Source organism: Chiloscyllium plagiosum, chromosome 16 (assembly GCF_004010195.1).
Source record: "Chiloscyllium plagiosum isolate BGI_BamShark_2017 chromosome 16, ASM401019v2, whole genome shotgun sequence".
Classification (NCBI taxonomy): Eukaryota; Metazoa; Chordata; class Chondrichthyes; order Orectolobiformes; family Hemiscylliidae; genus Chiloscyllium; species Chiloscyllium plagiosum.
In genome coordinates this window covers 24,449,208-24,466,779 of record NC_057725.1, presented here as the reverse complement: position 1 = coordinate 24,466,779, position 17,572 = coordinate 24,449,208, and the positions used below count along the sequence as shown (strand labels likewise).

The following is a 17,572-nucleotide window of genomic DNA, read 5'->3' as shown; positions in this document are numbered from 1 at the left end:
CCAGAATATAGGAAGTTAGGAAGTAAATGAAAAAGCAGGTCCTCAAAGGTAGTAATCTCAGGATTACTCCCTGTGTTAGTGAGATCAGGAATGGGAGAACAGACCAAATGAATGCATAGTTGGAAGGATGGTGTAAAACAGAGGAATTTAGATTCTTGAGGCAGTGGAACAGATTTTTGGGAAGATGGAATCTATACAGGCTGAATGGGTTATAGCACAGCAGGAAACCAATGTACAAACAGGGGTATTTATTAGTAATGTGGGGGAGAATTTAAGTTAGAATGGAAGGAGGGATGAGAACCTGAGCAGGGAGACAAGAGTCAGGGAAAGTAAGATAGAAATGAACAATATCAAACTGGAAAGCAAAAGTGGAAGGCAAAGGATACAAGGGCTAGCAGAAACTAGGGTCGTTGTGTAAAACATGTGTAAAAATGTCAAAAGTTAATCTAAAGGCATTATGTTGGAATGCATGGAGCACTTGCAATAAAGTAGAAAAATGAATAGTGCAAATAGTTGCAAACGGATATGATATGATTGTAACTGCAGGATGGGCAAGGTTGGAAACTGAACATCTAATTGCATTCAAACTTTGGAAAGAGCAGACAGATATGAAAAGGAACTGGTGCGTTGTTACGAAAAGATGGAATCAATGCAATTGTGAAAATAAGATACTGATGCAGAAAATCTAAATGTAGAATTAGTCTTGTTAGAGATGGAAATGTGTTGCTGGAAAAGCACAGCAGGTCAGGCAGCATCTAGGGAACAGGAGAATCGACGTTTCGGGCATTAGCCGTAGTCTTGTTAGAGCTAAGAAACAACAAGGTGCAGAAAACATTAGATCGGTAGTTGTCCATCGATCTCCAAAGAGTAGTTGTAAGATAGGGGATAGTGTTAAATAGGAATTATAGAAACATGCAGCTAGGGTTCTACTGTAATCATCAGTGACTTAAATCACATATTGATTGGGCAAGCCACATTAGCAATGCCAATATGATTGATGAATTCCTGTACTATCTGCAAGATATTTTTCCAGAGCAATATGTTGAGGTATCAACGAGGAAACCAGCTATTCTAGATTTGGTTTTACGTAATGAGAAAGGGTTAATTAATTTAAAGCAACCTTGATGTAATTACCTAACTGATCCAGGGGGAGCACTCAAACATCTTTTGATCCTTGGAAATCGAAGGCTGCTTTTCTTTTTATGGATTGAGTTGCTGCTCTCGCAGTCTGAAACCACACCACAGCTTTCAATGGAACTTTGAAATCTTGATCGTCTGGTCTGTGAACATGGAAGAGATCCAACTGGAGACCGCAAAGGTGGTTTAGCCCTTTGTGTACGAATGTGGATTGTCATCTTGTATGGTGATCGACACTTTCTAAAAAGGAAGAAGACAATAAAAAAACTCACAGTTGCAAATTTAAACAAAAACTTTCTACTTTATTTAGCCAGATTCAATGAAACTCCTATTTAATTGTTGTGAACATTCTAATACCATGAAGTTCATTCCATAATCCTCAGAATTTAAGATGCGTTGAAAAGGATTGCAAGTTCACCAGACTGTACAGTAACTTCTGATATAACGCAATAGTTCCGTTCTTGTGCAATCTCATGTTATAAGAAAATTGCTCAATAGCCACGCCATTTAAACTAATGGAGCCAGAATCGCCTTATAGCCAATGCAAGTCAAGAAAGTTCGTGTTCTACAAATAACAGTCTAAATTCTTCAATCATGTTAAAGCCAAATCGCATTGAAGAACCACACGTTATAGCAGAACCGACTGTATAGAAGTTTCTAACCGGTCTATTCAGACATGCTATGTGATGCATCTGGTGCAGACTGACATGAATCCAGGTTTTCTGGTGCAAAGGGACACCATTACTGCACTAATGAGAATCATCTGGAATACTGTGCATATCTACATTCTGCCTGACAAAAAGGCCCTGAGCTTCCAGTTGTCTTCCACTCTAACACACCATCATATTCCCTGGCCAACATCTCTGAGTGAGGTTTGCTGTAGTGTTTCAGTGAAACACAGTGCAAGCTGGAAGAACAACACCTCATTTTCCACTTGGGTCTCTGCAGCCCTCTCGACTCAACATTAAGTTCAATAATTTTAGGGCCTGAACTCTCCCATGTCATAGCCCCCTACCCACACACCAGGCCTTATTATCACATTGTCTGCCATTACACACTACCTAGTTAGCCACTAACAGTCTCCATTCACAGCTATTCACCCTCCTAGCCAGAACGTTATCACTCCTTTGTCTGTCTAACTGTTGTCTCTCTTTGAGCTGTATCCCCACCTATCATTTACTCCTTACTCCCTCTCCCCACCCTACCTTCTGCATATAAACTGACATGTTGCAAGCTACCATCAGTTCTGAGGAAGGGTCACTGGACCCAAAACATTAACTCTGATTTTTCTTCACAGTTGCTGCCAGACCTGCTGAGTTTCTCCAGTAACCTCAGTTTTCTTTCAGCTTGTCAGCATCCACACCTTTTTGCCTTATTCACATGATTAATTAGTGAGAGCTAGTAGAACCACATGTGAAGCTCTGACCTCATGTGAAGTCAACATGTGTATTGATCAAGCTTCTAATAAATGATCCTTGAAGGAAGTACCATGGACTCAAGTGTTATGCTTTTGAGAGACTAAACAGTGCTTGAACTAAAACACACGACAAAACTTGGTGGCAGAGGAAGAGGTTAAAAAGAAAGCAACTTAGTCAGTAGTTTGAAGTAAATATCAAGGTCCATAGAACTAATTATAAAAACTTCCAAGGACTTATCAATAGAGAAAGCTGGAAAACAGACCTAGGGACCAGACAGCAATGACCAAAAGCCATGAGCAGTGGATCAGACACAGGAGCATACAAAGCAATGTTCCAGGGCTTAGTGGCTGCTTAGAAGCTGATTTACGTTTCAAGTAGACATTCCAAAGCCATCAAGAGACCACACTAGCATGATGATATTATGATTTTAAGAAGAGTATTTTGTCCTGGTTTTATTTTATGAAGAGAGGTTGGGACTGAAGTATCAAGCTGTCTGTTTTAAACCAAGAAAGTAAACAGCTTGTGAGGCCTTGGGATTTTTTTAAAAGTTGGAACAATAGAAGTCATATGAATGGGTGGAGACAGATCCCCACAGAACCAAGGGTTTTAGGTTAGCTTTAAGTAGTTAGTGTGGAAATTGTTTCTCTCTCTCTCTCTTTCTCTCTCTACCAGAATTTTCTCACGGTTTCAGCTAAAAGTTGGGTTCTCTTTCTGCTGGCAGAATCACATGTGAGATAACCCGTTTTACTGACTTCACCTTTGCCAACAATGCATCTCTGGGAAGGTACGAGATTGGAACAGTTTTTTTAGTAGTTAAATAATCTATTATTCGTAAAATATTTCAATAGAGTGAAAGTTAAACCAATGCTTCTTTCTTTCGTTTGTATTTTACATAACAGTCTGAATATAGTGTGTTTTGCTTAAAGCCAAGTAGCATGACCAATCAAATTACATCTGAAACACAGTACTTTACACTTGCCATTAACTAAGACAAAAGTTAGACTTTAGGCTATCTCCTTGATATATTTACAAAGAGGTTTGGTTTGGTCCATACCACCAGGCACATGAATGGGACAACTAAATTGTGTACAGCTCTTTCGCTCAGTTAGTTGGACACTGGTTTGTAATGCAGTATGATGCCAGCAGTGTGGATTCAATTCGTGCACCGGTTGAGGTTACAGCATAAGATTTGGGCAGCATGGTGGCTCAGTGGTTAGCACTGCTGCCTCACAGCGCCAGGGACCTGAATTTGATTCCAACCTCAGGCAACTGTCTGTGTGGAGTTTGCACATTCGCCCTGTGTCTGCATGTGTTTCCTCTGGGTGTTCCAGTTTCCTCCCACAGTCCAAAGATGTGCAGTTTAGGTGAATTGGCCATGCTAAATTGTCCATAGTGATCAGGAAGGTGTAGGTTAGGTTCATTAGTCAGGGGTAAATGTGGGTTGGGTCTGGGTTGGTTGCTCTTCGGAGGGTCAGTGTGGACTTGTTGGGCTGGAGGGCCTGTTTCCACATTGTTGGGATTCTATTCTATGAAAAGTAAGATTCACCAGGCACAAAACAGCTCTAATATTTAAAAATAAAAGCCAGAGAAAACAGGTCAGTGCATTACTTTTTGTTATGGGTGCAATCATTAACTATGTCTTAGTAAGTGTTGATAAAAATAACAATATATAAATATAGCATTGTATAAAGTTGTATCCGGGTGTCAGCATATACTTCAATGCTTGCCAAAGGCTAATTACTGAACATGTGTGTTTTAATAGAAGGAAATAAAGGGAGAAACATAAATTTGTTCAACTGTGATTTTTACAGCTGGCAAAATACTGCACTTATGAAGGGTTGTAATTCAAACTGTTTCACTACCAACTATGATTGAAGTTGCAGATCAGACTTATTGAAATCCAAGGAAGATTTAACATTTACAAAAGCAGTATTCAGTTACAACCCCAGTAAAAGAACTCGGTATTTATTTAAGTAGACATTGATGAACCACAGATAAAAGATAAGTAGTGAGTCAGTTTGTAGGTTACAAAGGGAAAAGTACACACAAAAATCTCAATTCACTAACACGGAGAATATATGCCAACCGCCATCCTGAAAAGTCCCTGGTGTTGTGGAAACAAGCCACACAAACATGAAGAATGCTCAGCAGAGAGGGAAATATGCCACAACTATGTAAAAGTTGGCCATTTTAAAACAACCTGTTGTTTTAAAATGCAGATGACAGACAGTCAAAGGAACATATATTTAAAGCAATGCCACATTTGTAGGAGTCGGAAAACCACAGGAACAGGGAAAAAAAACTTTCTTAGGACAAATTAACAATGAGAACAAACACTGGAGTGTTAAACCAGAAGTAAATGGACATCCCACTAAATTTAAATTAGATACTGGAGTCACTGTTTTAGTGCTATCAGACCATATCAAGTGCATAATACAAAAAATTCAAGGTCCAGGTGAATTCTCATCTAAATGAAAAAGATAGGTCATGAAGAAGCTCAGATTAAAAAGGATGAAAAATGCCAGAATCTCTCAATGGCATATAGAATCAAGAATGTTCTCTGCTGAGCAGAAGAGCATGTTTTAAGCCAAAAAATGTTCAAATGACAGAGCTGAATCTTTCTCAGGTGATGTGTGTTAATCAAATAGTTTACTTTGCCTAACCTTTTTATTGAACTGTTCTGTGGTTCAGCCTATAAAGGCAGTAATACTAAGATCTCATCACCTTGTTGAAATATTCAGGATTTGGCATACTTAACAGCCAAACTCTGTTTGCAATGCCCTAAGGTGTTGTTGAACTACATTGCAAGTTCCTGTGAGCTGCTTCTCGAACACAGATACATAGGCTCACATGAAGGATTCAGCCTTATGTCCTACAAGTATTTCTTTGATTAGATTTAGAGAATTTCATATCTCATGCCTGTAAACTAACTGTAAAGGATTAAGCCCAGTAGACACATTTGATGTGTGACCCGCCAACTTTAAAGTATTTAAATGGTCATTGGATAGGCATATGGACAAGAATGGAATAGTGCAGGTTAGAACTTCAGATTGGTTCCACAGGTTGGCACAACATTGAGGGCTGAAGGGCCTGAACTGCTTTGTAATGTTCTATGTTCTATCAATTATGGGAGGCAAATAAAGAAATTTCAGCCTTTTTCCCCCAAGCATGAAGATATTCATAACAGTAAGCCCTGTTTGATGATTTGATGGTACCCTTCTAAAGCTTTTTGTGCCTAGTAGGTAAAATTTAATTGTATTATACCTAGTCTACTCATACATCCTGAAAGATTTTAGACATAATATTAAAAACTTGAATGAACTAATGTCCATCAGTATTCCTTATTAAGCAAACAACTAGATTAACATCTCTACCACTACCTTTGCAATAGTTGTTTTCAAAGAAAATGAAAAACTGAAAAACATGGCAGGTAAAAATGCCAAAGCTCAAAGTTTTGGCACTATAGGCAACTGACAGACATTATCCATTCTAATTTTTCCTATGGTTTCAACACTAATGATCAGAATCTTCCTGATAGGTGACTGCACCTTATTTTCAAACACTTGCACCTCCTTGATACACCAACTCACCTCAATTATGTTTGTCTTGCAATTCTCCCTTCTCTCATAAGAAACTAGGCACTAACAATTCCTTAATTGAAAGGCAAATCAGTTACTTGGCAGGTGCGAGGCTTCATTTTCATGTGCCTTCACCAACATCTCATTAAATACTGCATGAACAGCATTCTCCTTCACACTTTGTCCACCATTGGCAAGCCATTATATTATGATAGCTGATCTCAAACTAGCACATAATCAACTTCAGCCCTTCAAGCCTTCATTTTGAAGCTCAGAGATAATTTTATCTTACAATTTAAAACTAAACCTTGATCTGATTGTACTTCTTTCGGTAAATCATATCTAGTTAAAAAAAAGTAATTTTCCTCCAGTATTTTTGCTATAACGCTATCAAAAGGCACTACCTCAGGAAATCTTGCTGGAACATTAATAATTGTTAAAAGTTAGTGATTCCAACTTCTAGTTTTAGGTAGCATTACCACAACTATAAGATATAAAGAATGTACAAAGTGAGTCCTCAAAAACTGGCATCAGAATTAAGGAGATGGATTTAGTTATAATTGATGTTTCCTAATACCTAATACAGCTGTCTGGCATGTCTGGCAAAATATGTCCATATCATTATGTAACACTGGCAAATAATGTACCTTAACATTTTATCTTGCAGTTTTCTAATACCTAAGTGGTCAGCTATTGGAATATCATGTGCCATCGTAAACTTTTGTTATGATATCTAGATAGAACTACTACTTGATGGACTATGGCCCATTCCTCACTGGTTGAGATTTGAGATGGTCTACACTTCCCAATTGTCACTTTGTCTTTGAAGTAATAATATCCAGATATTGGCTTTGATTTGGTTTTCTGATATAGATCTCAATTCTGTTACATTTCTGATGAAGAAAGTGGACAAACATGTTAGTCTCATTCTCACAGCTTTCCCCCTTTCCTATCTAATTCTATGAGCCTGAGATCTAGTCACAATACTATCAGGAAATAATCTGGGATATTTTTCTTTTACTTTCAATGGTTGTTTCAATACAGTCAGTGAGGCTTATATTTTTGAACATGGCAGGTTATTCCCCAGGATGAAATGAATTCATTCAATATGAATTTGTGACACTACTCCAACCACAATGGCTTCACTTACTATTTAAATTTAATTCAACTCTATATAACTGAACTGACCTAATGACTGACTATCAACGGATGCACTTCTTTTCTTTCATTAACCTCCCTAGATGATAAATCATACCATCACTCAGCAGCAACACTACCTTAATCCAGTATCTCTCAATATCTTTATTGGTTTGCCTTATGCATTAGAACAATAAGGAAATATTAGTCCCTTTGAAATAAAATATTCTGAACCTCCACTGATCTGATTCTTTTCAGCAATAACTGAGGGAAAGTTTTCTTGACTATCCTGAGACTTTCTTTTTCCTCCAATTCAGGTTTTTGTTTTCATTTACATCTGAACCTTTATTAATTCTAAAACACAAACAGAAAATTGTTGGAAAAACTCAGCTGGTCAGGCAACATCTATGGAGAGAAATCTGAGTTTATGTTTCAGGTTTGGCAACCTTTCCTCAGAGCCTCCTCCACCATTCAATGAGGTCAGGGCTGATCTGATCCTTTACCTGAAATCAGCATTCCTGCCGAGCCTTGATAACTTTTCACTCCTTTGCTCAACCACAATTGATCTACTGTTCTGAAGAAGGATCACTGGCCTGAAATGTTAACTCTGATTTCTCTCCACAAATGCTCCCAGAGTCACTGAGCCTTTTTTTTATTTCTGATTTATAGCATCTGTAGTTCTTTCAGTTTTTCTTCATTAATTCTAGCTGTTAGACTTTACTTTCAGTTTTCTCTCCATTCAATGTTAAATCAATGATCTCAACACATAGATCATGATTAACTGATCAAATGCAGAATCCCTGACAGCCCACCCACATTCCCTCACTGCACACATGTCTATCATCATGCCACTATGTGATGTTTGCTTCCGGAAGTCATGTGAACGGAGATAAATGGCTAACAGGCTTTGCCAGCTTGATGCATCATGTCTCAGTTTGCTCCAGAAAGACTATCATTGTGTTGGCAATGTAAGCAAATAAACAAGAAATATCCTAGGAATTGACGGATGAAATCAGTATATTAGAGTATTACAGAACTTTATTGATGGAAGATAATGTGGGAAATATAAAGTTAGGCACTTTGGCAGGAAGAATAGAAGAGCTGAATTCTATATAAATGGAGAAAGACTGCAGAAAGCTACAACACAAAAAGATTGAGAGTTCTCATGCATAAATCACAAGACATGGTTAGTTTACAAGTTCATCAGGTAAGAAGGAACAAAAATGGAATACTGCTTTTTATTTCAAAGGCAATGGAGTATAAAAATAGGGAAGTATTGTGAAAATTATACAAAGCATATACACCTAGAATACTGTGAACAGGTATTGGAGACAGTTGGGAGAGGATTCGCTCAGTCAAACCTGGATATGGAGGGTCCATCTTATGAAGCAAGAGGGTGTATCTCCATTAATTGGAATTTAGAAGAATAAAAGGCAACCTTAGTGAAACATATAACATTCTTAGAGGACTTCACAGGGCGAATGAGACTTGTGGGCAAGTCTCATACAAGAGGACACAATCACTGATTTAAGTAAGAGATGAAGAAGAATTTATTTTCTCAGAAGGTAATGAATCTATGGGCAAAGGAACTTGATGAGCTGTAAGATACTATGAAGGTTCAACAGTATTTTTTTCCCAAATCAACAGCAGAAGGTAAGGCTTGTGCTGAAGCATCACTTTGCATTTATCATCTCCTGGCAAAACACAAAAAATCATTTGCAGATGGCAAAGTAATTAAAGAAGTAAAAGCTGTGGCTGCTGACTCTTCATTCAGAGATGCAAGGACAAAAGAGAAATAATAACAGCAATCCAGAGCACACCGTTAGGTGCTTCCACAATAGCAAGATGAGTGAAAGCTTTATCCAAAGATGTCTTTCAACAACTATAGTGGAACCTAGAAAAGATAGAATAGAATATCCTTTATTGCCACTTGTACTTCCAGAACAGAAGTATAGGAGCATGGTGAAAGTTTTTACAATGGCTTTTTACAATGGCACTATCTTAGATACAAACCTGAAGGACTGTGAATGCTTCTTGCTGCAATTCAATCATAACAATTATCATTACATTTCACACCCATTTACCACTTAAAGAGAGAACAAGGACTGAGGATATCTACAACAAAGTCAAAAGATATGTGCTTGAGAGAAACATTCCAACCAAGAAACTAGTTTCCATCACAAATGACAGTGCCCCTGCCACAGTCTGCACAAACGCGAGTTTTATTGAATATTGCAGAAATGACCTTTTGTCAATAACTATTATATAATCAACCAGCAAGTATGACAAGTAAAGCTATGGACCTTTCTCATGTAATGAAGTCATTGTTAAGATTGTAAATTCAAGTCTTTGAAACAGCGTTTTCCCACATGAAGATAAACAAGTCCAATTATTGCACCTGCCTCTCAGATCCCCACTTGATGGAATGTTATACGAACTAGCAGAGTCAAACTACAACTCATGCTTCAAGGCACTGACAAATAATGTGCAATCATATGCGTAACATATGATTGAGACTAAGTAAGTAGAAGACCAATGAATAAATATATGTGTTTGTTTTGGATTCATACAGCACTAACAATGAACTATTTATCCTATATTTTCTTTTGGCTGATCGGATTGCACTTAAATTTGAAAGTTAACCTAGTGCTTAAAAAGGGGAGACATTTGCTTTAAATGATGGGTAATACATTTTACTCATTTACAAGGTGTGGACATCACTGGCTAGGCCAGCATTTATTGCTCAGTCTTAATTGCCCAGAGGACGAATAAGAGTTAAATACGTTGCTTTGGGTCTGAAGTCACATGTTGGCCAAACCTGGTAAGAATGCAGTTTCCTTCCCTAAAAGAAGTGAGTGAAGCAGATGGGTTTTTCCATCAATTGACAATGGTTTCATGGTCATCATTAATCTCTTAATTTCAGATTTTTACTTTATTCAAATTCCATCACCTGCAGGAATACTCAAGATCTTTTATTTCTACCTTCAACTTATGCGCTAACTTTCTCAGAAGAGCCTTAGTCAAATAATTAAAATAATTCACTGTTACATTTCTCACTCCTACAAAAGTCTTAGCAACAGTCCAAGATATTTTAAAATTCAAACCATATAATATACTTCACAGCAAATCTTCTGTTCCTATGTCCAGTACCTCCTTGCACTTCAAGATTCACAGACCACAGAATTCACTGAATCAAAGAATTTAACCCAGCAGTAAGTCCCAATTCATTATGATTCCAGTTGATATTAATACCGGACAAGTCAATAAAACCTAGCTTTTAACCATGGAGGTCAGTTACGGAAAACAGGCTTTCAAAGTACTTTAAACACAATAAATAAAATATTTATTAAACAAGAAAAAAAAATATTACACTGGCCAAAAGAATTGGATAAGTCACATTACAAAACACCAAAAAAGGTTCAAATCATATTATGTATTTCATTACAGAAATATTCTTACAAACAAACCTCAGTGAAAAATCACCCACAATTTTCACATTAAAGTTTCTAACTCAGCCTGACACAACTAAAATTATTTTCCTTCAAATTAATTTCTGTGCATCCACTGGATGCTATTTTTCTTCATCTGGTATTTCTTCCTGAAATACCTAAAACAAACTATAAACTAAACTGACTATTACTTTAACTATAACTTCAGTGCAAACACTAATTCCCAAAACTCAGTTTCCAGCACTTTTGTTTCCGCCTTTGTTTTACTAAAACCTTTAACAGTTCAGCCTCTACTTTTTAGCATACCCACAGACTGACTGCCTAATTATCTTTCTGTATATTTCCCTCTCTAGCTCTATCTCTGCCTCTGGACCCCTGTCACAAGGCAATAATAGTTTTTTTTTCCATTTTTAAAAAATGTTTTAAGCTCAATAATGTAAAATTCTCATCAAAATGCAAATAAACAAACTTCCAAACATCTCAGCATAACAAACAGAAGAAATCTAAACTTAAACTAAATCTTTCTCCTTCTTAATACATCAAATGCAATATATATTAAAATGAATGTTATATATTATTCTTGATTCAAGGAAATGTGTTGGCAAAATAAATACTGAAAATAATATCTTTGTTTAGAAAGCTTTATTCTGAACTTTAAAATAACCTTAAATATGTTTGTTCAGGTCTATAAACAAGACATAGATCCTAAAAATGACCATTGATAAATATTGAAATATCTGGTGTTAAAGCATTTATAGTTAATGCAGAGTTATGTGAGAGTAAATAGTGGCAAACACTGCACATATTTAAGAAAACACAAAAATAATTAAGAGGGAAGCTAAAAAAAAATATCATGATACGAGTGTTGTTCGAATATGAAATTCTGTGCCACAAGATGTTGTTAAAGCAAAGTCTATAAATTATTTTAAGAAGTAATTAGATATCTCCTTGGTAAAAAGGATATTTAAGAGTAGAACAGGATTGTGAACTTAACTAGTTGAGATATTAAATGAAAATGACAATGAGACAGGAGAACAGAGTGCAATTTAACAAGGTGACATGTGGTTTGATTGGTTCAGTATTCCATTTCTGCATGGGGACTTTCTCAGATTTTACACAAAAAGCCTTTATTTTAATGCTATTACTTTAATTTGTTTGTGATTTTAACAGAAGTGTCTTATCATTTAAAATAGTCAGATTAATGGCTCCATTACAACAACAGTCTAGGAACTGCTTATGAACAAAATTAACAAAATTTCAACAATATTGCCAATAGTCATTTTGAGGCAATGGTTAGAATAATCTTAAGAATTGCATTATATCTTCCAATTCCAAAGATGTGCATGAAGTAATTGCACTGGACATGTGTTTGTAACAATAGCTGATCCCTATGTTTGTTGTATCTTTTATTTTACAACAACATATACTAAAAAATTGATAAACTATGATAATACAAATCAAATTTTATCCCAACATCTTGATTCAACAAACATAAATGTAATAAAGACTATTATCTTCGTTCCAACTTAGTTATGTGATCCTCAGGTTAAAGAAATGTGGAGAAAGAGAGCACATTTTCTTACATATCACAAGCCTTTAAACTGGCATTAGGTTAGACTACACACCACAAAGAAGACCACAGAGATAATCCACTGCTTTGACAAAGCTGGCGGGGAAGAATAGGAAATGTCTTTCAGCAGCAGTAGAACAGTGGAGCATTTTAAAATCTGGGCCAATCTAATCACTTACTACATTCTAAGACATGAATCCCCATGAGGCCAACAGTCCCATTCAAGAGTGGAAAATGCTGCTACTCAGACAGACTCTGGTTCAATGGGAACTATGCAGTCCTGTGCTATCACACAGTTTATAAGAACTGAATTTACCAGAAGGATAATGACAGTTGGCAGGGTTTTAGACTTGCTGCGGCTTGATGCCAAAGTATTACATGCATGTCAAATACTCTTCTTTTTTCTTCCAACACTACAACTATTTGTGAGAATTCGCATGGGCAGGCATTACTTAAATATACAATCCACCAACTGCAGACAAAAAAACCTTCTAATCCATTACCATGTGTTAGTATTCTTGACTTTCTAACTGACACAATGCTGTTGTGCAATTCACTTAAATCCCATTTAACTTCTAGATTTACCTTGCCTTCTCTATTTAATCTACAATGTAGAAATGTCACATTGCACAATGCCCTTAACTTACCAGTATTGTGCGATGTGTATGTTTCCGTATGTTTGCAGTCAGATAATCACACAGATACATTAAGTATGTTGTCTATTCGTGCAATGACAGCAAGTTGTATTGTGTTAAAATAGAACTGAAAGCATTTTAAAATGTTTCAATTAAAGCAAATTTCAAACTGTAAAATTTCAAGATTCCAAAGGGAATTATGTCTAAAACATGCCCTGCAAATAAGCATCAGTATTTTAAAAAATAATTGAGTCGATAAACTTCAACATCAAACGCACCATTTGAAGTGGTAACTGGAGTGACTCCTAAATGGTTCACAGTCCAAGGCTGGCAGCTCTTGCAGTGACAAACACTTCATAACATTTTACTCCAAATCCAATTACTCAGCTGGGAGAAGGGACAGTAGCAGAGTGATTTGAATCATCATACTGCCTTCCTGTGTTGCCAGGTAACATGTGAGGGATGAGAAAGACCTCCTCCAGAGCCATGCCAGATCAGTGCTTCCATTGCCACCATACCCGTACAAAAAGGGATTGAAGTCCATTCTTAGAAAATGAGTTTTTCATATTAGCACAATTCTTAACAGGATGCAGTTTCCAGTACTTGTGCTCCTGGGTGATAAAGATTCATAAGAGACCACCCACCTCAGAAGGGCGGTTTAGGAAAATAATCTAAAGACAAGCTCTACCACCCAGAATACAAAAGGGCAAATGAGAATGATGTTTTATAACTCCTTTTCCCAGTATCTCATAAACCCCTCTATTCTTCTCACTCTAGCTTCTCGTACACCTCTCTTCCTCCTTTAACTTTGATATCTCAGTGTCCCACTCAACCTGTTCACATCGTGGAATTCTCTTCCTTACTCTTCCCTGCTTGAATTCTTACATGCCTCCACTTTACACACTTCCTTTAAAGCTCTTCCAAAAACCATCAGTGATGAATCTTTTCATCTGCCCACCTCGCTCCCTAAGGTCAATGTAGGTTTCTTCTGTGAATTGCCAAGAAACAGTTTCTTTAAAACTTAGCACATTCACAGGGTGAATATTCCAATATGCTACATGAAGGAGGGGCCAAAGCCAAGAAGAAGGAAAGTTAAAAGCAATAACCAAAGGAAAGCGCAAGAGGTGGCATAAATTCGTAAAAGGGGAAGAGGAACATCAAAGCAGACAGGATTCCAGAAGTGAATTCCAGAGTGTAAGGTCAAATCAGCTAAAAGTTCTTGAAATCCAGCCTGCAGTTTTATTTGCTTCTAACTACACTTCTTATTTGTAGAATCATAAATGTATGAATGGCCTGGCCCTCTGTCATGTCTAGATTTAGAATCATAAAATCCCTACAGTGTGGGAGTAGGCCATTTGGTCCATCAAGTCCACATAGCTCCTTTGAAGAGCATCCCATCCAGACTCACACCTCCTACCCTATTCCTGTAACCCTGCATTTCCCATGCTAATACACCGAGCCTGCACATCCCCAGACACTATCGACAATTTAGTATGGTTAATCCATCTAACCTGCACATCTTTGAACTGTGAGTGGAAACCAGAGCATGTAGAGGAAATCAAACAGACATGGGGAGAATGTGCAATTTCCACATAGTCACCCGAGGATAGAATCAAACTCGGGTCCCTAGTGCTGTGATGAGCAGTGCTAACCACTGAGCCACTATGCTGCCCTACTTGTTAGAAATAAACAATGAATAATATCACTATTGGATAGAACTACTAATATCTATGGATATGTGAAAAATCATAAATCATGGTACCAAACCTTTCAAGTTTTTTCTGAATTAGTCAATTTATTCATTTATTCCAAATAGGTTATCTAATTTGTGCTCTACAACATTGCAATAAAAATAACTTGACTCATCAAGCTTATCACTCGGAAAATGCAAGTAAATATATGGTTACAACTTGCAATATTCCTGCATTCCTTCTTAAAAAAAAAGAAAATTCTTTTTGAAAATCTAAACAAAAGAGACTGTCTGCTTTTATGTTATAATAGAGTGAGTGCTGAGTAAGTTAAAGTAATGTTCTTTCACCCCTGGAGACTAAGTTTAAAGCCTGTTTAGGTTGATGAGTTCAAGTGCTATTTTTGCACTGGCCCCAAGGCTATGGACAATGAATGTGAACAATATCAAACCCAGTTACCAGTGGCCATTGATGCAAAATACAGAAGTGTCCACAATTTAGCATTGTTGTACTAATCTGTCTATCTCACTTATAGAAGCAATAAGGTTAGTTTATTTGGAATTAGAAATTCACAGAGTTGAAGTGGAACAATCTTCTGTGATTGGACTTTTATCTTGCTATTAACAACATTACGCATGTCCTGGCAGCATTCGATATTAACACTTTACACAGAGGTAAATTGAGAGGGGTGGTTTGGAAGGATAGGAAAGTACAAAATTAAAGAGTCTAAAATCATAAAACATAATAACATTTTGCTTCTATATGCCAGCCATAAGTTACTTTTCTTGCCATTAATAATCAGCATGAGTTTTCCTTGCCACAGGCTAAAAAGATTGAACTTTGATTAAGCATTTTCATGCTTTTCATGTATCCTTGAAGAGTGCACAGCTTTGCCAGCAGCACTGAGGCAGGCTGCAGCACCCACTCTCAGTACTTGTGACATTGTTGGAATCCCTGGGGACAGCTTTTCAGGCATATGCCAGTCATCAATGTCCAGTTGAATCAGTCAGGTCACAGTAGAATTGGCCCAGGTAACAGTTTGTTACGTCTGCCTTCCATTGAAGTCAGAGCCAACACAACAGGAACTTTAAAAGATTTCTATCTGTCTGCTTATCTTGGAGTCTTAGAATTCACGGTCAATGAATTTCCTGTACATCCTTTGAATAAAACAATTTACAACAGCAGAAAAAATTGTATTCAATTGCTGGAAATCCACTAAGTCTGTAAGTTTTATTATAATGCATATATAATGTTTTCCTGATTCTTTCATTAAAAATGAAGTATTGAGAAAGGTATCCACAAATGGCTAATATTTGGCATGATAATGTTCTAAAAGCATAATGTTTTTCTTAATTCCAGGCAACATTAAATTTTTTAAATTGCAGGCAATTTGACAGCCGGCATCTAAAACTGTGAACAATAGTGGGACATTTGCTGGTTGATCTGATGTATACTTGATCTGAACCCTTGTCTTCTAGCTTTAAATCATACTTATTTGACATCAACAGCCTTTCAATGAGGGCAGATATTTAGGAATTTCTCCACAAGGTAAGAGAACTGAAGGTGTTTTATGTCTGATGTTTCGGGAAACGTCAATTTTCCTACTCCTTGGATACTGCCTGACCTGCTGTGCTTTTCCAGCACCATTCTAATCTTGATTCTAATCTCCAGCATCTTCAGTACACACTTCTGCCTGCCTGAAGAAGAACTGTGTACAGGCATCAGCTCTCTAAGTTACAGTGTATGCATGTTGGCCTCCTGCAATCCAAATAATCAAGCCACAAAGATAAAAGAGAGTTCCAAAGAAGTCATTAGATTACTTACAGTGTGGAACAGGCCCTTCGGCCCAAAAAGTCCACACCGACCAGCCGAAGCGCACCCACCCAGACCCATTCCCCTACATATACCCCTGCACCTAACACTACGGGCAATTTAGCATGGCCAATTCACCTAACTTGCACATCTTTGGACTGTGGGAGGAAACCGGAGCACCCGGAGGAAACCCATGCAGACACGGGGAGAATGTGCAAACTCCACACAGTCAGTCGCCTAAGGCGGGAATTGAACCCAGGTCTCTGGCGCTGTGAAGCAGCAGTGCTAACCACTGTGTTGTTCCTTTCTCAACTGATTCTGCAGGCCTGAGGTTTTTCAACACTCTGTTTTCATTTCAGATCTCCAGCATCTGCAGTATTTTAATTTTACCCAATGTAATATGTCTGAAGTTGCTTATCCAAATTGTGTCAGTTGTGGTTCAGCAGCATCTTTAAGTCAGAAGATTGTAAGTTTAAGTGAATCTCCAGAGATGTGAGATTAAAATCTATACTATCAGTTCCAGTGAAGCAGTGTTGAAGCTACTATGTTTCAGATGAATTTTTAAACTAGGGTTTCACATGCTTAGTCTGATGGAAGAAAAAAATTCCATAACATTACAGTATTTCAAATTATAACAACGGAGATCTCCCTGTAGTTTGTGTTGAAGTTTATGTTTTAACGAACACCCCTAAAACTGATCATTATCTCATTGCTGTTTATGGGATCTTGCCTTATGCACATTGACAACCATGTTTCCTCCATTAAAGTAACAAATACACTTCAAAATGTCTTAATTGGCTGTAAAGCATTTGGGGACAGCTGGAGGTTGTGAAAGGTGCGATACACATGCAAATTGTTTCTTTCTTCTGTATTATTCCATTTTAGGAGATGAATTTAAGTATTGAAAGAATGGAGTAGCACCACATCAATACAGCAAGAAAGTAAAAGCTGCTGGATTTGTATATTTCAAATCTGCTTTTCAAAACTGTACTGATTGCAAGGGGTGAAGCTTTGTACACCACCACCACCACCTTGAATTAAGACCAGACAATTTCTCAACTAGAACCTATATTTGTATGCAAAGGTTGAAATGCAAAGTTTTATCATTACATGTTCAACTGGGATTAATGTTTGACATGGATATGGAT

The 17,572-nt window shown here is 37.2% G+C and overlaps 1 protein-coding gene across 3 annotated transcripts in view; it reads right to left on the bottom strand.

Annotated features, from left to right (window-relative positions):
- The window catches only part of LOC122557702 (doublecortin domain-containing protein 1-like), a 544,701-nt gene that overhangs the window by 469,410 nt on the left and 57,719 nt on the right, over positions 1–17,572 (bottom strand). For all 3 annotated transcript variants that reach the window (XM_043705576.1, XM_043705578.1, XM_043705577.1), the window contains one exon: positions 1,135–1,377. In XM_043705576.1, coding sequence (XP_043561511.1) covers positions 1,135–1,377 — 243 coding nt within the window. The remainder of the gene's footprint in view (positions 1–1,134; positions 1,378–17,572) is intronic.